This window comes from Antennarius striatus, chromosome 8, assembly GCF_040054535.1.
Source record: "Antennarius striatus isolate MH-2024 chromosome 8, ASM4005453v1, whole genome shotgun sequence".
NCBI lineage: Eukaryota > Metazoa > Chordata > Actinopteri > Lophiiformes > Antennariidae > Antennarius > Antennarius striatus.
This window is the reverse complement of record NC_090783.1, coordinates 9450264-9473149: the sequence shown is the minus strand read 5'-3', so window position 1 is coordinate 9473149 and position 22886 is coordinate 9450264. Positions and strand designations below refer to the sequence as shown.

Genomic DNA, 22886 nt, shown 5'->3' with positions numbered 1-22886 from the left:
CACTGAACACTACAGTATTTTCTGCACTATAAGGCACATCTTGTAAGGTGACAGTGCGCCTTATAATCCAGTGCGCCTTATTAATGAGAAAAAAGTTTTGAAATGGGCCATTCATTGAAGGTGCGTCTTATAGGCCAGTGCGCCTTATAGTACAGAAAATGCTGTAAATAAAATGACATCCTCATTTGGTGTATGCTCCTGGAGATTTAAATCAATTCAGGCACCTTTACTATTAATGTAAATGCACACAGCGACTGATTTGATTGGGGGATATATCAACTTGTCTCCTGACTGGCTTCATTTCCTGTTTTTGTTGATCGTAACTTGGGTTGGTTTGACCCAAGCATCTGATCCTGCACTGGTTGAGTCCATAAGATGCTTTAGTGAAGATATGAATGAAGGGCTTGATGCACACGATCATGCATCTTTTCCTGGTGGGATTTCCCACTTTGGAATAATGAAATCAATAAGTCATCAATATCCAAACCCATTGTAAGAGTGGAAATGAGGCAGGTGGTCTCTGCGGCTTTATCTTCTGCATCGTTAGTTATATTCAATCACTGTTCTCAGTTCATTAGGCAGCGTATAGACTTTCAGCCACAGTGCTGTGAGAACAAAACAAATTTGCGTGGAAGTCGAACTGATTGCGTTCCAGTGGTTAAGTTGCTGCTGAGTTATGGCAGCGGGATTTCCATGGTGAGCCACAGCTACAGCTCTACAATAAAGGAGGCAGGTTTGCTGAAATGGCCTCGAGGAGAACACTGGATGAACCTCCTCTTTTCACACTGTGAAAAGTGGAGGCGCACCCTAGTCACCTCCTGCATTAATCGCTGTAACTCCCTCATCTCTGGTCTTCTGCTTCATAATTTCTGAGGAATGCAACCTGCTCCCGTCTTTTAGTAGATTTTTCTTCTCATTGACCTCCATACCCTTCAGCCCTCCAACCTGACACATCCTCCCATGCTCTATCTTCCCCCATCTCCTTTCACCTCCACTGTTATTACAATAATATATTCAGATACGTCTTAGTTTTTGCAATCATGGGATTTATGGATTTCCAAGAATTTAAAAAAAGTTGTGGCCCTATGGAAGCCATCAGTTTTATGGAAGTGACTCTGGTCCGTCATCAGTGGCGTTGAGATAAAGCTAGTGGTGCTTTTTGTTGGAACTGAAGATGAATGGACATCCTCTTCCTTCCAGGAATGATGGATGTGGAGACTTAGGTGAAAACGTGTTTATGGCTTGTTGGAAGGCTTAGATGATCTGGGGGTGGGGGGTGTCTCCTTTTGAGACACCATTGTGATTGGATTGGACAATATTTCTCAATGTCTCTTGGTTGGTGTGATTCCTGGTGCATACAACAACAAAACCTGGATACAGAATGCTTTGGCTATGTCCATGTAAGCTTCAAGTGTCCTTGAAAGCCAGTGTCTTTTTTCCTTCTTCAATATTTAAAAAAAATTCCGCTGACATGTCTGAATTCTGACCTGTTGCTGCCAGCTGACTTTGGCATGCTCACAGGAAATCGATGTGTTTGACCATTTTAATAACCTTCATTTATTGTGTGCCTAACAAATGGAATAATCAGTGCCATTGATCGATGCTGTGAGCAGCACTGGCCGTATATTGGCGTCTTAAAAAGGCTCAAGGGGGGAAAGACTGGAAACTCCCCCTGCATTCTGGCGGAGTTATTAATGAGAGGAGGATAGCAACCAATTATGTGCACAAGCCCGAACAGACGGAAATGTGCACACCTCCCATGTGAGCATGTGTACTCTTTCCCTACGACAGCTTTCACACAGTAAATGTCAGAGCTCCTGTGTAAACACAACACAAGGTTTTCCATTCGTCTGACGCTGTTTCTTTTCTCTGTCTCGTTCCTTCTTTTCCCTCAACGGCTTACTTGAATATTGGAAATCCATGAGATCATCTAACCTGATTCAGAACATAATTTTGCTTCAGCTTCCCTGTCAGATTACAGTACTACTGGTTTAACTCTGGCGAAGAGCAAGTTGTGCGTTTGTTCTGAGTGCTGACGCTCCTTTAGCACTCGCTGCTTTCAAGCAGTCCTGCTCTGGATTACCCCATTGCCCTGTTTGTGTGCCTTTCTTAAGCTTCTATTGATTGAACCTTTGATCTTAGTCTCCAGAACCAACAAGTTGTTTCCACAGATTCCGGTTGGCTCGTCAAACACGAATGACAGAATACCTTTTCCTCCCTAACCTTCACACTTTCCTTGGAATGACATGAAAATCTCCAAACTGTCCCTTCAGCTATTGTGCTGAAAAGGGCAGTCCTGTCCTGGGTCATCCCATTCGATCCGTCCTCCTCCATATGTTACCTGTAAATGTCTTTTCCCAGTATGTTGATAAAGATATTTAACAGCCCCTGGAGGGATTACAGTAGACAGGTATGAACATGCATCCCGGTAGAATCTCAGAGGTGAATGTTGTGAAATTTTTCAAGCAGGATTGGAGATCAAACCTCTGCTTTCAGCTAGAATACAAAACACAAGGTCTTTCTGTCCATAGTGGTTCTAATTGCATCACTTTCTTCTCATCAGAGTGACGTGAAATATTTCACAGACCCACCGTATAAATATTGGAGAGTTTTTTGGAACAGGATGTCCGTTCTTTACCTTCCAGCCCTCCTTTTTCTTTCCTTTTTGCCACTGATGTCCTGCCTGCTGCGTCAGGAGACATGAGCTCTTTCATAAAATGAAGTTTCCAACCCTTTGAAGCCTGAAGGAAGTCAACATCTTTGCTTAACATCCCCTGAGAGCCCACCGAGTTTCAGTTGTGGGGACTCTGGAGGCCACGCTTGGCTTTAAGTTTTTGTTTTTTTGTAGAACTTGAGAGCTACCATTGGATCTAGAGATAACAGGACATAGCCACAAATTAGCAGAAGATGTGTTTCTATCGTCTGGCCTTCTGTCTATCGTACAATTTACAAGTTAAATTATGTAGTTTGAGACTTCAATGATCGGGACATCTTCATATCGCTTATTTGATTGCGTACTGTCTTGTCTTGAAGGTTTTTGTCTTTATCATTCTTGAGAAGTTAAAAACACCTTTTGTATGGTCACATTTTATGTCTCCGGTAAATTTCAAACAACCCTGTGAAGAACATATTCAGTATTTCACCGAAAGAATCCGATGTGCTGCACCTCATCGGTCAGAGCTCTGTCTTTTAGCTCGTCAGGCAGGCAGGTGTCGTGCTTTTACTTGCACTAGGCTGTTCAGCGATAAATGGAGTCAAACTCGGCTTTGACCTTCCCTACACCGACAAAGAGGACAGGACATTTTCTGTGCACCGATCAGAATTTTAATGTCACATCATAGGTCAATTTTCAGTGTCTGAAAATGCATCCTACAGTTTGAGAGGTGTAGAAATCTGAACAATGTCATGCTTGATAAATTCAGGTGCAGAATAAGTCAGTTCTCTCACCCCATACATAATCACGTAGATTTAGATGCCTCAAACACATTTCTGAAAATCAGCACAAAGAAGGCAAATCTTAAGGACGTTGAAAGCATGCAAAAACAATTTAAAGACCTGTGTGACGCGGAGTTAAAATGAAGGTCAGAGCATTGGAAGGACGGGATCCGTCCGCTTCAAAGCGGTGAGGTATTGTAATTGTCAGCGTTTGTGTGGTCGTCCGTCCATCCATTAGTCCACCAAATATACCATTGCTAATAGAAAGATGAAACAAAAAGCACATTACTCGGGCGGCAAGGGGATGAAAGGGAGATGATGACCTTGAGAAAACTAGGTCAAGGTCAAATTTTAACTGAACATGAAGGTAGTTGGTGTGAGAGACAGGGTTAGATGGAGGCAACTGATTCGCTGTGGCGACCCCTGAAGGGTAAGCAGAAAGGAGAAGAAGAAGAGACACTCAGGAATCGGATAAGATAGAAAGATGAGGGAGAAGGCCAGTTGAGTAAGACCGTAGATCAAGCTAGTGCTTTGATCAATGACAGTAGGTCAGAGCACCAGCTTTGATCTTTGACATATGCAAGTAGGTCAGGGTAAAATTATGAATTCAGGGGTGTCGTGGGATGTTGCAGTCTCTGACTGAATTGGTTTTTGTTTCCTTTTGTTCCTTTCTGATCGCTGAGTGAAGCCCTGGAATTCAGACTTGATTTTATTGCAGCTCAGAATCAATAAGTCATGACAGTTTGTTTTTCTGCTCTGTGTGAAGTCACACCGGATGTGTGTAAAGCGGCCAAGTTCATACCGACCGCATTTGAACTTCGACATGTCCCTATTTTTATATTGCAGTGGCTGCGATATAGCTAACGCTAGCTTTATTCTATAGCCGATTTCTGTCAGTGCTCATCTTAAAATTCTAGCAGGTGTCACCTTTTACTGAGATGAGCCATTTTAGTCCAAAGGCTCATCTCAGCAGCTGAAAATCTCCTATAGGTGTCGAAAATTTTATCTTTGTATTTGGATGCACGTCTCCAAACCTCACGGGAGTGGATGAGGGGGCAGGAGAAGACAACTCTGGTGACGCCACGCGGTGTACCGGCACGTGGGAGGAAGTGGGTGGAAGCAGATGCATGTCGGGTCTCGTCCCGCTGAGTCCCACTAGTTGACTGACCTTTCACTCAGTCGGTGGGAGAACTGACGACTTAATTACCCCCACAACAACAAGCCCTTGCTTCCCCTGCACAATGTCATGTACAACGTCTGACACGACTGTAAAAGGTCACGGGTTGCATTTTACTGACCTACATGACACTGTGCATGCACACCCCCCCCTGCCATGATTGAGATTGACTTCTGGACGGTAGATTGAATTCTTAGCCTCCCCCTCCTGCGGTGACCATAGTGGAATCCCTGGACTGGAAGACGCTGTTCCTGATACTAATGTTGAGGACCCCCCCCCCTGCCCCCTGATCCACTTGCGCTTCAGCCACCAGAATCTGGTTCGGTCTGAAAGATCTGACTTTGGAAATGAGCAATTTGTTGATCTGAGTGCTGATCTGAAGATGATCTCTTGCTCTGTCTTCCTCTTCCTCACCAGATGAAGACTGTGAGCGTGGCGCTGGTGCTGTGTCTCAACGTGGGAGTGGACCCCCCAGATGTCGTCAAGACATCGCCCTGTGCCAGGCTGGAGTGCTGGATAGGTGAGTTCCCCTTGCAACCACGTGCTACTCACGTCTCAGGCCCGTTCACACACCTGCTCCAGTCGGCCCACACCTTCACACTTTTCAGTTGAGGCGTCAGTCCGGACCCAACTGAACCGCTGTGTGGTTGGCCGACATTGTTCAAGCAGTGCTGGAGGGTTCAGAATCAAACAGAAAGGTGTTTGAAGATGATCATTAAAACCTGTGAGCTTACTTACATTTCTACCATTGTGGGTTGCCTCTCAATAATTCCTCAGTTCAAGATTGCCAGGCATTAAATTATTAACAAGTCTTCCTCAACACTCACCTAAATCACACGTCTTCAATCGTCTTGTGGAGGCCGTGATGATGAATTCAAATGGGTCATCATTAAAATGGCAGCAATTACAGCAATTACTGATACCAGCAATTTTTGCCGGTATCAGTAGCTGCTGTAAACGTATCAATACATTCTCTGTCTGCTGAGCACAATTTGATCTGTTGTCAATTTATATTCTGCTATTATTCATGCAATATTGATTCACCTTCATCAATATTTCAGCCTGAAGTGCTGCCTGCTATTTTTTCTCCAAACCCAGTTTTTGATTTGTGAAATCGTAAACCCCCAGCTGCCTGTGTTGTCGAAGCATCTTCTGATTGTATTATCCTCACTCCTAAGATTATCACCATGATCTTTTCATTTCCTGTTTCACTGATAAGATTTACAGAGACGTTAATGTGGAGAATTAAATCACTGTTAATTTGTCAGCTGCAGATTCCGTGTGTGTGTGTGATCACAGTGTATACACTCCTGTTTTTCCGACAGACCCTCTGTCGATGAGCCCACAGAAAGCCCTGGAGACCATCGGAGCCAACCTGCAGAAGCAGTACGAAAACTGGCAACCCAGGGTGAGCAATGCTGCCAGCCTCCTTTGTAATGGCTTCCACTGACTTTATGCATCGTATGTACAGTAGTTTCCGCTCTATAAGGCGCACATTCAGCGAATGGCCTATGATAAATTTTCCCACATATAAGGTACGCTGGACTAAAAGGCGAGTCCGATTATGAGGCGCACCTTCAACCAATGGCCTGTTTCTAACCTTTTTTTCATATATAAGGTGCACTGGATTACCAGGCACATCTGATTATTAGGCGCGCTGTGTGTTGTGTTGTTCAATCATGACCTGCTTCTAATGACATTACATGGAACAGCGCACATGCATTGACCCAAACGTGTCAAACATCACCTTAGCATTATTAGCTCGTCCACTGTGAATATGCACACAAGGCATTTTTCAGAATGACTGTGGGTGAGTTTATTCACAGCCTTGATGCATGTGAGGATGAAACGATTACAGCTGTCATGGCAACTGTCTCAGTTCTGATTCACTGGGTTTTCATTTAGTGAACATTTGAATGAATAAGATGATGCCGCTGACGTTCCATCGTTCACTTCAGGAGCGAGAGCTATGTGTGTTTTTGGACTGATGCTGTCATGTCTAGGTTTGTGCTTACATCAGTGTGAACTAGAGCAGTGGAGTGTTCCCATGTTGTTAATGTCAGACATGGCAGAAACACCACACCAGAAGATTCTATTGTTTTATCGATTGAAGGCATTTTAACGCCAGAGTAGAACATGTTTGTGTCGTGAGCTGAGACAAGCTTGGCTCCACATGCATGTCTCTGCTGTCATTGCTGTGTCATACGTGTCTTTAGTGTTGAAGCCAGTGCTTGAAATCCAGATAAGTTCTGTTTTGCAGAAGGAATATACCTTTTTATTCGGCTGTCTGGGGGAACACGGAGGATCATTTAAGAGCAGTTGGAGAGAGGCAGTGCTGAAAAAATGTGAAAGGGATGAGTAGATGATTCGCATTGCAACCTTTTTAGTAAAACAAAAACAGCAACTTGTGAAATATGTGTGTGTGGTAATATCCGTATGCAAGTAAACATGAAGTTTGAGGAGGTGGAGGAAAGAGATTTCTCAGGAGAAACCAAACTAAAGGAATGTAGGTTTGGGCTCAGTTGCTCCGGGAGGTCAGAAGCAAATGATGGCAAGAGAGCAGGAGGAGGGAGGAGGAGTGGGAGGTTGATAAAGCTGTTCCTTCTTTTCCAGCCTGAGGATTCGCAGCTCTGCAGCTTCATCGCCACGGTGCAACTTTTGCCAACACACCTTACATAAACTATTGACAAAGTCAGGCGGTCCCTGCTTCGCCAGAAGCCTTTAGTTGAGTTTGTTTTGAATGAGCCGTTCCACGCTAATGCCTAGAGGCAAAGCTTGAATTCTTTTGTCATCTTTTCCTACTGCTGGTGGTGTCGGCGTGAGAGCGCCGCCCAAACGCGTGGATCTGCAAGGAGATTTTACACCGTGCCAGCCTGCTGTCACGAATCCTTCCACCCTTTTGCTTCGCCGCTGATGCTTCACTCAGAGGAGAGAGAGGCAAACAGTGGCACGGCCGCTGCCTACTCACCTCCTCTACTAATGCCAGCCCTCGCGCTTCTTTTTTTAAACACCTCTTTCCATTCTCCATCATAAGTTCCCGTGTCTCACTCAGTCAGGCCTTCAGGTGTCCTTCATGTTTCCCACAGCCTTTTTTGCATGCGTTCGCTTGCATTCCTAGTTACCTGCGCAACGAGGAAGAGCTCCGAACATTTCTGTGTTTGTTTCCTTGATTCCTAGTAGATGCACTGCACAAATGCACAAAATGTATTGCGGATGCTTGTCATTAAGACCTTTTGCATAGTATGAGACTTTTCGTAATCTATTACAGGTATACTTATGAAATTTCCAGTTTACAACCAATAAAGTATATCTTTCTATACCTCAACTTGCGTTGTTTGAGTTATGTTGTTTAAAAAAAATACACGGAAAAATAATAATCAAGTTGATGTCATTTTATTCCACTTTACGTCTGTCTGGCACAGAATCATCGATCACTAGTAAGCCGTTAAAAGCACATAATATGTTACTGTACAATAAATCAGAATAAAACATATAATGCCGTGCTCCTAACCGGTAGAAACCCCCATGACCAAAAACGAGGATGAAGCAGCTGAAAATGAGATGGTGACATTTCTCTGTACTATATTAAAAAATAAAATTTTTGTTTTTAAGCTTGAAATAAATTTGTATTAACCAGATATCATTAAAATGCATTCAATAATGAAGTTCAGTACAGAACTGGGAATAGTTATCTTCAGTTTAGCGTAGAAACGAGCTAATTTCTATTCACGTTGTTTTTGGACTTTCTTCCAAAACAGTTTAATGCCGTAAAACAAGGTTTCTGTACTTTTCCATGCACTTGGCGTCAGTCTCTCGTGATCCTCTCATCAGCTGCGGGAAGGTGTGCATAAAAGTTATTGCTGCTAGAATAACTTGGCTTTTTCAATATGACGGCCTTTGATTCCAGCTTTGCAGGATGTTGTAGCAGATCACTTTAACTAATCAGTGCTTTGTAATGGTGCACAGGGCATTTTTACCTGATGACCAGGTCAAAAACACCTGGCCCGCTGCTTCGCAGCGGAAACATCTGTTTTCTCTAGCAGCTGAGGTTGGATTAAAGTTACGGCTGCTTTACCCACAGGATGCCTTGACGTCTCGCTTATCTTTCAGTTTGTTTTTCTGTTCCCCTCGTTAACGTCTTCTCTACTCTCCTATTCTCTTTCACACTTCTCTTGCTCTCTTTTCGCGTGTTGCCTTTAATGTGTTCTTGTCATACAAAGCGGAAGACAACAGTCCATGTCTAGACTTTGCATTGAAATGTTCCCCTCTTGAGTCCACGTTTGATCGTGTTTGTCTGTTTAAACATCACGCACTGTTTGCTGAGCATGTTGCACCTACTGAAAAGGTTTTACGTCGCATCTCTGACATAGTTGTTCAATTCAGTTCAGCTTCCTGGGGTTCATGAATGCATCATCACAAACAGGTGACTTAAATAGGCCGGAGGCCTTAAGGGTGAATCTGGATGATGTTTGTCCAGATCTCCGTCTTCCAGGTGATGTTGTCTGTATTTAAGGATGTGGACTAAAATCCATGTTGCCCTTCCTCTGCAACATTTTCCAGCCCCCCCATGTGACCCTATGTGTCCCACAAGTCAGATTAAACCTCTGCCATCACTCATGAACCAGACCCCTTATATACTTTAAAACCTCCTCTTGTAGCTGCAGATGGAAGTCCATTTTTCTTGGCAGAGAGAAAGCGGTCACGGATTTGGAATTGCTGACTCCTGCCCCTGCTGGTTCACACTGCCTGACACCGCCCCAGTGCGAGATGAAGGTCACCGCCTGGTCATCAGCTAAACCCACGTCATCAGCTAAAAGCAGAGGCACCACTCTGAGGTGGTCTATCCGATCTCGCTGCTATCTGAACCTGAAAATGACTCGACTGGTCGCGGACAAACCGGAGGGCTCACAGCGCTGATGCTGGTAGCCCAAACTCCAGGAAACCAGCAAGGTTGCAGAATCTGGACGGAATCAGTGTTGCTCCCCTGTGATATGCCTCCTCTTTGCTCCACATTTATTCCTTTGGTGGACCCCTCGCAGATGTTGAATCAATTTAATCCCGTCTGAGTTCAATTAATTGCCAGCATGTGTGGGAAGTGGCGGAGTGAATAACTTGATGCAGAGACTTCTTAATGATCTCCATCAACCTCTCCTCATGCTCCCAGTCCAATAAGAGAAAACCATAAAGCCGCTGGAAGACTTATGGATGTTTCACCAGTACGTCTATAAACTGTGTGCTCACCAGGAAGGCTACAAGTCACTGCTGCCACCTCCATGTGTCAAGGAGGGAGGGAGGGGTTATTGATCAGTTCTCTCAGCGCTTCTGATCACGGTGTAGATAATCTTCTAAATTACAGTTTGGACACCACAAACAACACCTTTCCATCAACAGACCAGATTATCTCCAGATTATCTGGATGTCGGTGATGCAGTGTTGGGATTCTTCTCATGTCTTTGTTTTGGACCTAAAATGGGCTGAAAGTCAGCTGTTACTGTGTCCTCCTGCAAGCAGCAGTGTTAGTTTCTGATAGTTGTGTTTCATCGGTCATTGTTGCCAGGACTGTTGTGAGTCTGGTGCGTGGCTTGTTCTCACTTTAAGGGAGTCAGCTTGGAGGTAATTGCGTTGTATTTAACGCTCTCATGATGGTTTTCCGAATCTGTTTTGTGCTGCATCCCGTTATAAAGACCCATCTGTCGCTACTGCATGCATGACCAAATGCTTTGCGATGAGTCACCAGGAGTGACAGGACACAACAGCCATGATATTATAGTAGTGAAGACTTCATTTTATTGAAATGAACAATCTCGACATGGGATGGAACGGCGCCATCTCGCGCCAGACGTCTGCGAATGGTGGTGATCAGACACACAGTCGATGCTACACTCAAGACAAACTTAACATGTTACTGCCCACCGATGCCACTTCAGTAATCAGCACAAAGTGCAGTAAGTAGGCCGCTGCCTTCGCGGGCAGCGCCGGAGCAAATTGTTCTTTGCCATGCTGCGTCCACCGTGACTCACCTCCCTGTCGGAGACCGTGGAGCTTTGCTGTTCAAAGATTGATGGGGAGCGTGATGCTATTATTATGACAAGTTGATAGCGTGTGCATGTGCACGGTTTCAAAACCTTATTTTATTGTGTGTAAGCTGTTTCCTGTGAAGATACAGAGCAGCTGGGGGGAGGGCACACAGGAGGCCGGGATGTGACTCACCCTGCTTCAGATTAAGATCCACCACCCACCATTCATTTGTAAGGTATGATTGACTGCATGGACGCACCGACCCAACAGGCTTCCATCTTAGGATAAAGCGGGTGGTTTGTGAGTTTAAATACAAGGGGTGGATCCAATCGGATTCTGACTTGGCGACTCTTGTCTTGCAATATTTGTACAAAAAGCTTCTGTTCAGTACAGTACAATAATTTGCTCCCACTGTTAAAAAGAAGCGCGTGCTAACGGTGAGATTATGCAGATAAATCAAAGGCAGACTGTAGTCTCAGACATGAGGAGTGGAGCCCTTGCTCCTCACTGTGAAAGGAGGTACAGGTACCAGAACTGAACCCCGAACTCAGCAGTGCTATTACATCCCTCATCTGACCGGGGGAACGCCTCGGGATCGACAGGCGGAGCTGGAAAGTGTTGCTGCTGAGAGGGAAGTTTGGAACGTTCCTCTGGGCCTGCAGCCACCGGTTGGATGGATGGATGGAAAGGACTTTTTCCACTCATGCATTCAACATATTGTGGTATTAGGCATCATGCCTATGCTCTAATTAGATCGTCTTTATGTCAATGCCCCCCAGCTGCTACCCACCATTCTTTGCTCCAACTTCTCTTTCTCTGTTGGTCAACTCAGCCGTCATTGTCCCTGATTGTGAGCGAGTGCTGGAACATGCACCTTGACTCTGCAATAATTAATAGGACAGCTGTCTGTGTAGATCATTAGTGTCACCCCCCCACACCCCATCAGTCTTTAACTAATGACTCCCTCGTCCCTCCCTCACTCTCTAATGGCTTCTCTGTCTCAAGGCAGTGTGAGATATCTCTGTTAGTGACCTGATCAGCAATCCCCTCTCAATAGACTCCATTTAAAATGCGGTCTCTGCCTCTCCATCCATCTTTAAATGTAAACTACTTAACCCCGATATCATAAGACATTTCCTTTTGGTGGTAGATGGCCGCCGCTCATTAGAAAGATTAAAAAAATGATAGGAACTGTATCTCATTATCTCGTCCTTGAGGGCGATGAAACACCCACTTTGGATATTCTCAAATATCCAATTCTCAAAATATGTCAGTGGTGTGTTGATGATGGCGCTAGATGCTCTTCCCCAGAACAACATTTGACTTCCTTTGACTTCTTCTGCAGCTCTTTTTCATCCAGACTCTCTGGTTGGAAATATCACCGCGTATTCACTGAGCGGATCAGGAAGCGGTGCAGATTCTGGATGTCTGCTGGTGGAGCGTACTCATTTGCAAACATGCGTCACTGAGAGTGTTGGGTTTATTTAGATTTAGAGCGACAGAGTCAATGCATATGACTGAAGGCAGTTCTTTTATTCTTCAGAGGAGGCTCTAAATGGACTCTACACACACACACACACACACACACACACACACACACACACACACACACACACACACACACACACACACACACACACACACACACACACACACACACACAGTACATATAAAGTATATATATATACACACATAATGTCCCTCTCACCCTTGTGGGGTGGTATCTGTGTGTTATCCTCGAGCTCGGGTCCTCTACCAGAGGCCTGGGAGTCTAAGGGTTCTGCACAGTATCTTAGCTGTGTCTAGGACTGCGCTCTTCTGGACTGAGGCTTCAGATGTTGTTCCAGGAATCTGCTGGAGCCACTCTTCCAGTTTAGGGGTCACTGCCCCAAGTGCTCCTACTACCACGGGGACCACATTAATCTTGACCTTCCACATCTGTTCCAGCTGTTCTTTCAACCCTTGATACTTCTCAATCTTTCCGTGTTCATTCTTCCTGATGTTGGCGTCAGCTGGAATCGCCACATCTATCACCACTGCTCTCTTCTGCTCTTTGTCCATCACCACTATGTCCGGTTTGTTAGCCAGCAGCTGTTTGTCGGTCTGGAAGCTGAAGTCCCACAGGATCTTAGCCTTGTCGTTCTCAATCACCTTTGGTGGTATGCCCCATTGGGATTTGGGTACTTCTAGTCCATACTGGGTACAGATGTTTCTGTACACTATCACAGCTACTTGGTTGTGCCTTTCCATGTATGCTGAGCTGGCGAGCACCTTACACCCTGCTACCACATTCTGGACTGACTCTGGGGCTTCTTTACATAGCCTGCACCTTGGGTCAGATCTACTGTGGTAGATATTGGCCTCTATTGCTCTTGTACTTAGGGCCTGTTCTTGTGCTGCCATGATCAGTGCCTCTGTGCTCTCTGTCAGTCCAGCTTTATTCAGCCATTGGTAGGTCTTCTTGATATCAGCCACTTCCTCTATCCTGACGGTGGTACATGCTGTGTAGGGGCTTGTCCCTCCCCCTCCTCTTCCTCCTCAGGTTTCTGCTGTCTAAGGCATTCACTGAGCAGTTCATCTGGTTGGGCCATCTTCCTGATGCACTCTTGGATTTTTGATGTCTCATCCTGGACAGTGGCCCTGATGCTCACTAGTCCTCGGCCTCCCTCTTTCCGCTTAGTGTAAAGCCTCAGGATGCTGGACTTGGGGTGAAACCCTCCATGCATGGTGAGGAGCTGTCTCGTCTTGATATCTGTGGCTTTTAGCTCCTCCTTTGGCCAGCTTATGATCCCAGCAGGGTATCTGATGACAGGCAGTGCATACATGTTGATGGCTCGGACCTTGTTCTTGCCATTCAGCTGACTTCTCAGGACGTGCCTTACTCTCGGGGGTATTTGTAGCTGTCCTTGATGTCTTCTATCCCTTCAGTTCTGATCATCTGGCCTCTTCTTGAAACCATCCGGCCACATTTGTCTAATCCGAATGACATCCCTATGTCGTCGCTGTAGATCCTGGTGATGTGGATCAGTGAGTCAATTTCTCGCTCACTCCTGGCATACAGCCTGGTGTCATAAATGTAGATGAGATGGCTGATTATTGTCCCACTTCAGCAACGGTATCCGTAGCCACTCTTTGTGATGATGTGACTGAGGGGGTTCAGACCTTTGCAGAACAGCAGTGGTGATAGTGCATCCCCGTGGTATATACCGCACTTGATGTTAACTTGGGAAATTGGCTTGGAGTTAGTCTCCAGGGTTGTCTTCCACTTCCCCATTGAGTTCTGGATGAAGGCTCTTAGTGTCTTGTTGATCTTGTACAGTTCCAGACATTCCAGTATCCAAGTGTGTGGCATTGGATCGTAGCCTTTCTGGTAATCTATACAGGCGGTGCACAAGTTGGTCTGCCTATTCTTACAGTCTCTGTGTACTGCTCTGTCCACCAGTAGCTGGTGCTTGGCTCCCCTGGTGTTACTACCAACTCCTTTCTGTGCCCCGCTCATATATTGATCCATGTGCCTACTCATCTTAGCCGCCATGATGCCTGACAGGAGCTTCCATGTTGTACTGGGACAGCTTATTGGCCGGTAGTTGGATGGGGTAGATTCCTTCTGTGGGTCTTTCATGATCAGGACTGTCCTGCCTTCAGTCAACCATTCTGGATGCGTCCCATCCCTTAGCAGCTGGTTCATCTGTGCTGCTAGACGCTCGTGGAGTGCTGCCAGCTTCTTTAACCAGTATGTATGGATCATATCGGGGCCCGGTGCTGACCAACTCTTCATCTTTGACACTCTTGGATGTCTGCCATTGAGATGGTTACTGGTTCTTGTTCTGGGAGGCAGCTGTGGTCAGTCCTCAGGTCCACTAGCAACTGGGCATCGGTGTTGTGTGATGCTTCTCTTTCCCATATGCCCTTCCAGTATTTCTCCACATCAGCTCTTGGTGGGTCTACTATTTCCTTGCCACTGAGAGTACACCTTTGCTGGTTGAGTGGACAAGGTCTTGTTTATTCTCCTGGCCTCTCCTTGGTGTATCTCTTCAGTTGGGTAGCCAGAGCCGTTAGTCTCTGTTTGGCAGTTTCGAGTGCTTCAGGTATGGAGAGCTTGCTGTATTTCCTGGGTACCCCTTTATTCACCATGTTCCCCTTCTGTCCCCTGTAGGCTGACTTCTCTCCATGTCGCCTTTATCTTGGCCTCTAACCGTCTCTTCCATGGAGGGTATTGTTTGTTATGCCCTGTGTTGATCTTATATCCCAGCATCTCGAGGATTACTGTTGCTGTACTGTGGATCAGCTTGTTGGTCTCAGTTATGTTCCCTGTGGGGATGGTTCTTATTGCAGCATTCGCATCTTCTAGCAGATCTTCTGAGTGTACTTGACAACTTAGCTTCGGTATTTGTCGGAGCCTCCAGGTTTCCATTTAGGTCACGGTCTTCCTTCTCAGGTCAGCGGCTCTTGTATTGAGGCTGTATATGTCTCTTGGGGCTTGGTAACCAATCTCGGATTGTGGGGGGGTGATATCCCCCCGCTGACCTGGCGTCCTGGCTCCCCCTTGCAGTAGCAGTGTTGTAGTATTTCATCGATCTCTAGTTGTGAAAGCAGTTTTTGGTTACAGATGTTGGAACACTGGGCTAACAGCTGTTTCTTTGTTAGCCTTGATTGTGGGTATATGTATATATATATATATATATATATATATATATATATGTATATATATATTATATATATATTATATATATGTGTGTGTATATGTATATATATATGTATGTGTATTTATATATGTATGTGTATATATATATGTATGTATATATATGTGTGTGTATGTATATATATATATGTGTGTATGTATATATATGTGTATGTATATATATATGTATGTGTATGTATATATATATGTATGTGTATATATATATATATGTATGTGTGTGTATGTATATATATATATGTGTATGTATATATGTATGTATATGTATATAATGTATGTGTGTGTGTATATGTACCATAATTCTGCTCTGACGACTAAAGTAGTTTAAAGTATAAATACTGATTTTTCCAGTTTGGCTAAAAGCACGAGCTGAATTTGTAGGTGTGGAGCTGTTGGTACCTCAGAGGGTGGAGGGTTGACCCTTCCTCTGGAGAAAGAGACGCACAGCTCGTCCTGACATAAGAGAAACGGGAAACCGTCCAAAAACCATAAAGCCGAGGCGCTTTATGCTTCTGTCCCTCAGCATCATTAATCAGAAGATAGTCTTTCAGGATTATAGGGTTTCGCGGACGACAACGCACCATCAGCGCTCCACTGCTTCCCCTCTGTCCTTTATTCACTCTGCTTTCAATATAGCCGAAGGTCAAATCAACACAGCACATGTATATAATGTAACTCTGGGCTTGCACTAGGAGGTAATATGATTAAGCCACTGTGGCTCAGTGTAAAAGTAGTGAGTAAGCCACAAAAAGCCACATTCTGTGTCCAAGACAGCGGCGCGGCGAGGGGTGCTCGTTGCGGGGTTGTGGGGGGGTGTCCGGGAAAATGGGGTTGTTTTCCTGCATTCTGGTGCATTCTGAGGGCAAAATCTTTTCAGTTTACCTACAAAAATACACTGAAGTCAACACTTCATGCTTAACTATCTTCATTTCAATCCTACTTTATGCAGGTATAAATGTGAGATTCAACATTTGAAAACATTCACTTTGTGAAGATACAGTCATGCAAAATATTACTCATTGTTTACTTGTAAGTTTTACTTGGACTTGAAGACATTTTAACTTTGACTTAGACAACACCATTGGTATGCCATAGTTTAGTTTTTTGTAAAAATTTGATAATATGATTTTTCTTTTCAATTTAAAAAGGCATGAAAAATAGCAAGCAAGTGAATACACATTTACATGCATCTCTGGTTATTCCTGGGATCACAAGTCTAAGACTACGAAAAAGTATTGATAATATCTTTCATTTACCTTCTGATTTGTCTGTCACCACTCTTCTCCCCTCTCAGCATTCACCATTTGTTGTTCAATTAGAATTCTAACACAAAATCTACTATAAAACACTCTATTCTCATTTTCTTTCAATCGATCGTCCTCGCCTTGTCGTACACCAATTCGCGGGTTTAGCTTGTAAAAATAGAATATTTTTGTTTTTCATTGGATGAGAGGAGGTCATGACCCGAGTGCATATTTAATGATCGGGGGCGTTCAGGTCACTTCGGCTATTTCCGTCGGCACGGGCGCCGCCTAGCGAGGGAAAAAGGTTGTCCATTTTATTGCTTGGGGATTTTCGCGAGTCCAAAAAAGTTGTAAGTTTTAGCCTTAACGTCACTGTGGCTACACAGGCTAAAAACCCTTATAGCCACTCTGGAATTTACTTCGCCTATGGCGTAGCGGCAACCGGCTAGCGCAAGCCCAATAACTCTGATCTGATAAGAGGCTGCAGCGTTTAATAGACATGCAGTAGAAGTACCAAAGTACAGCATACCCAAACTTCACTTTGAATCAACTGTCATCAACAAGGACATTTTTCAAATGGGAAGAGGAGACAAACATTAAACATGATGTAATCAATCGGTCTTTTTATAGAGGACACCTGAGTGAAGCCATAGCCAGTCCTATAAACCAGGACGCATATCTTCCAGACACAGTTTTACTTACTACTTTAATTACTGCTCCTTTGCTGACTGGCTCCATTCTTACCACCCAACATCCCCCCATCCCATTTCCAGAAGTCACTGGCACTCCTTTTTATCTTGCCGTTCTTTTAATTTCCCTCCATTTTCTCGTTTGGGTAAGATTTTCCTCACCAACTATGCATAAAGCAGCCAATTCACAGACAAGAGCAATGGCAGCAGCGGCACAAGGGACAGATTGTCTTTTGTAGTCCAAATGAATGACAGTAATTATCTGAAACATTTTCATTTGCATTTTTTTATGAAAATGTCGTTTGATTTAAATTTAAAATTTTGTAATTATGCTAAGTTGTCAAAGGTTTTATTGCCTGAATTAAAATTTACATGATGCTAGTGGCCCACAGAGGTCATAACGCTTCCCTTTCCACTGATACCCCTCAGTTTGTCACGCCGTCCTCGGAACACATCTCTGTACAGACTGCAGGAATCTCTGTCTGATGGGAAGTCACTCTACAAGACAAGACCCAACTCTGTCTTTCTCAGGTAGCGTTCCTTTAGAGCAGGGTTGTCAGAGTCAAATACACAGGGGACCAACAAAAAACAAATTTGCTACAAGCCGAGGGCCAGACTGGTTCAGTGTTTATTAAAACATATTGAATTGAACATAGCCTATTGAACCAAGAGCTAACACAGTGTATATTATGTAATGAATGCCTTAGACTTTGAGAAAAGTAGGCCAAGGTCAAATTTCAACTTTCGTACTCTCAGGAACCGGATAAGATATAAAGACGAGGGAGAAGGCCGGTGTGAGTAAGACCGTAGATCAAAGCCAATGCTTTGATCGATGAAAGTATGATCAATGACAGAATATGTTGGCTTATTTTAATATGTCCATGCATTTTGCTTTTCTAATCAGTGATTTCACCCTCCCCCCCCCACCACCAGTGGTTCATGAAAAAAGCCTCAGTCATCCCGCAGGCTTTGGTAGGAGATTGGTGCTGAGTGGACATTGCTTTCTAATGAACTTTTGTAATCTAATATGCATCTGCCTCTTCTTCTTCCTCCTCTTGCGCAGGCTAAATGCATCATCTCATCTTCAGATGATCAGCTTTCATCCTTCTCCTCCCATCATGTTCTTCTTCACATTGTAGCTTGTTCTTGTATTTCTCATCTTCTTCTTCCATCCATCCATACATTCTTTTTGTCGTTCCGTTCCTGTATGACCAGATCCTCTCTACTTTAGCTAGCTAGTGGTGTTGATCCAAGCAGAGCCTCTTATCACTTCTACCCTTTCTTCACTTAAAACAATTTTCTATTTGTACATATTTGACGGTAATTTGGTTTGCAGTAAATGTGCATATATTTTTAGTTTTTAAGAGTTTCACATGGTTTGCTTTAATTTTCTTAATTGAATGTGGAATAAAGATCTGCACCTTAATCTGAGAAGTGTTTTGCTGGATATGGAGATTTGGTCGCAAATTTGCATTCCAACATTGCCAGAAATGTGTTGCCTGAAAAACAGTTGCTTTCTTCTGTGTTTGTTTCTGTCTTATTTCTTTTACATGTCAATAACAGTAAAAACTGACTCCATCTTTTCACTGTGGGGTTCCAACATTGCAAAGCTTGTCCCAGTAATTATGTTTGATTGGCTGGTTGTGCTAAAAAGTCTGCTGGCCAAGGCACCATGATCCTTTAGCGGCTATTCTCCAGGGTGTTTTTGAAGGGTGAACCCTGGGGAGACAAATCCTGAGCCTCACTCAGCTGAGCGGGCCTTCTCCCGGCGGTATGGGCGTGTCTTTATGGGAACAGTCAAGGTGTGACAGGGGTCTGATGGCAAAGAGTCCCACTTCACTTCCCTCTGGTTGCTTCGCTCACTCCATTAAAAGCTCCAGCCCTTTTAATTTGGGTGTAGGCGGAGGTTTTTTTCTTCATCGTATAAAAGCATCACCTTTGTCGTTATTGATCTTTCTCTTCCGTTATCGGTGAATCAGCTACTGTGTAGCGGGATAATGTGAAATTCAATGGGAGTCGTCCAACCGGATCTAACATCATTATATTCCTGCAAATGAGGAATAAGAGAATAACGGAGTAAGTCCTCCAGAGTGATGTCAGAAATTTCCTGTGAATGCTTTTAGCCACTTTGTCTTTTCCTCCTCCCTTACACAACACAGTGCCAATCCAATAAAGCCATCCAGAGCCTCTTACTCAATGTCATTACTTTTAATGCAATATGAATGGAGCCTTGTGCGCAACCATTACTCCTTTCAATGGAGAGAGATGCTCTCTTACTCATTGCTAAAACGCCATAGCTACATCCAAAAAGGCTATTAGATTTAATGGTGTGGGAGCTATTTTTAGTGACAAATGCCGCCTGAGTTTTCCAGGAGTGAAGCAGGAAAATAGTCTCTAATGTCCGTTTCCCTGAGCTTTAAGGGTTTGGGTAAAGATGAGTGGGTGGGAGTTGTGTTTATTCTAATGCACACACACACACACACACACACACACACACTAGCTGCCGTCTGGATTGGCAGCTCAGGATGTATCTGATCAGTCTGAATGAACGTCTACTTAGAACAGATTCTCATATCATCACTGCCATCAGTCCCAATGTGTGATGAGAACCAGTTGTCAAAAAAACCCTGGATCTTCACCGTCATCTTCATCGTCTGGTAACTCATGAGACACACACAAATACCTTCCAGAATATTAACTTCCAAGCATCGTCCCATGTGAAACACACACCAGTGATGGCATCCATGAAAGGCATGGAGAAATGATTATACACACATAATAATTAAAGAACAGGCAAAACGAAGAGCTTTTAATGGCTTTATGATTAAACCCCAATAAGTTTTAAAATATAATCTATAATAAACTGATAGGATATCCTATATCTCACAGTAATATTTTATTTTCTTTAATTCATATCGTAATTCATACAGTTTTTTTTTAATTACAGATGGTCCTCATTTGTTCCATTCATTAAAATGCTGTAATGGTTCTTTTAAGCCACGCGTTCGAAAACGTTTCGGCTTTTCTTTCACACTTTGCACGTAGTTATTCCTACATTTCTGTTTGAACGCCTCAGCTTTGTCTCGCCGTGGACGACAAAGCGTTCCAGGAACATTCTGACCTTCATAAAAGCTGGCTTTTCTTCGGGCGGGTGTTTGTTGCAGCCGGTTCTGCAGGGATACCTAATGATCCGTTGGTTGTGATTGTTCCAAACTAAATTGGCATGCAAGCATCTGACATCACGTAGCTGAATTAATAGCACAGTGTGGTTTCAGCGCGCATTAATTTTAAATGATAATTGTAATTGATCTTCTATATTTCAGTCCATTAAGCAGATGCGTAGGACTGTACAACTAACTTCCATGTTTGTGAAAGAAGAAAATACAAGTCATGTTTTCTTTCACTCGAGCCGAGCCATTGATTTCTTAGAAAATGAGGATTGATTATCAACAATATTAGCGTAATGCCTAACGTCCAGGTACCTTTCCTCTGGTCATGATGAATGCTGATGAATGGACCTGACTGATGAGGATGCTGGGGAACCGCTCATGCACGCCCATGAAGGGACAGCATATGGATACGTCCCCGCCCAGCTCTGCAAATATAGATCCACAGTCCATTTAGAAATATCCCATGACCCCCCCCCACTACCCCTCTTCATCACCACTGAGTTATAAAAAGAAACAGATGAGTCGATGCAAACTGGGAAATGAGGAGCGACTCATTCCATCCAGTTGTGTGTTCTGTTGTGTGCGTATATCTCAGAAACCCAACCCCACTCCAGATGACCCATGGGACCAACAGAACACGTCTGACACAGGAGCACTGACCCGATGGACTTCCTCCATGAGCTTCAAATCGCTGTCGTTTGGGTACAACCGTCCGGTTGGATATCTGGCGCTGTGGACAGGATTACCAGCTATTTCTGTTGTGCTGCGGGTTGATTACATCCCGTGGTCGACTCACTTACTGTGTTTGTGAATCCTGGAATCTCTCCTCTCTCTCACTCTCTGTCACTGAGGGTCGATTTAAATTTCCCCGGTATGTGGAACTGGGACATCAAGAGTATCTTTGAGAATGGGTTCCGTCGATCTGTGTGTCCATGGAGCTTTATTTCCAGACCAAATCTCAACAATCGTTTCTTTTTCTACACATAGCATTCAAATACTGAACTGGTGCCGTTTTCTAATTTTGGGTTTCAATTTTGTCCATTTCCATTGTTATGATTTGATTTTTCGCCCATCAACAGACTGATGGCTGATTCCGGTGCTTGGTTTCGTTTTTGGAGATCTTAGGCACTCAACATTTTTCAATCCAACCTGCAATGCATCCTTAAAACATCCAGTGTTGTAGTTTTATCAAAATTGTAGCAGTCTAATGTTCACGGTTGAATGTTCTTTGTTTTCATCAACATGCCTTCCCCAAGGGCCTGGACAGAGAAACGTTTTTCGCTGTGCAAGGAACCGAAGCTAGAACCGTTTGGTATTACAGAATCCTATTAAAAGTCATTTTACCAAGGAAAAACTTTGTTCTCTCTCAGGCACTTAACTTTGAGATCTAATGGATGGATGATCTGTTGATTATCCTCCCCTCGTTTTCTACTTATCTCCATCTTGATTCATCGCAGTCGCATCGGGTTTGGACGGTGACGCCGCAGCAGATTCAAAAGAAAACACAAATGACGAAATAACATTTGTGGGTTGCTTGATGATTTTCAGACCCACGTCGGAGTTAGTCCTCCATTTGTTTCAGTCTGTTAGCTTTTATGGACCAAAGATAATTGAATCAATCACATCACATCTACTTCCACATGAAAGACAACACAAAGGCTTCTGAAAGCCGCTCAGAAGCCAGCTTTTAATTGGACTGGTGCTTCAGAGGTATCTTTTCCCTTCTCTATCACAGATAGATGCTGCCAACACATAACTCACATGGAGGGTTTAATCTAATGTAGCCTTTAACAGCCACCTGAACTGCTTCCAGATGGAAAGAGATGCTGCAGGAAGGAAACGTGGCAATAATACTGTTTCAGAAAGTCATAGAAAGCATTTTATTCACTTGTGTTTGAAGCACTTTGGTATTATCTGTCTGTTTAATGTTAAGTACACACACACACACACACTTGGTGCATTTGGACCTTCTGCCAGTTACATAACCAATGTCACTTAGTCAGCTACAGCACCAATGTTCTGACTCCTGCTGCTCGCCCAGCATCGGACTTGAAAACAAGAACAGATGAAGAAGGAATAAAGTCATGAGACTTACTGTATTATTTGACCACATTCACAAAATGTAAGTTTAAAAGTTAGAAGGAGTACCGGGTCAGTCACAGTATTTTCCGCACTATAAGGTGCACCTAAAAACCTTTAATTTTCTCAAAAACCGACAATGTGCCTTATGATCCAGTGCGCCTTATATATGAAACAAGTTTTACGCTATGCCATTCATTGGAGGTGAGCCTTATGGTCCAGTGCGCCTTACAGTGCTGAAAATACTGTAGTTCTCTACCTGCTCTGTGGACAGTTATGTCTTTTTTGACTGTAACCACCTAGAGATGACATCACCTTCCTTCATGGACTGAGGAACAGCATTGTGGGTAATGTAGTCTTCAGGCAGAAGGAATC

At 43.9% G+C, this 22886-nt stretch overlaps 1 protein-coding gene across 3 annotated transcripts in view; it reads left to right on the top strand.

Moving 5' to 3' along the window:
• rptor (regulatory associated protein of MTOR, complex 1) overlaps positions 1-22886 on the top strand; it is a 120397-nt gene that overhangs the window by 5158 nt on the left and 92353 nt on the right. For all 3 annotated transcript variants that reach the window (XM_068321047.1, XM_068321046.1, XM_068321045.1), the window contains exons 3-4: positions 5030-5132; positions 5938-6020. In XM_068321047.1, coding sequence (XP_068177148.1) covers positions 5030-5132; positions 5938-6020 — 186 coding nt within the window. The remainder of the gene's footprint in view (positions 1-5029; positions 5133-5937; positions 6021-22886) is intronic.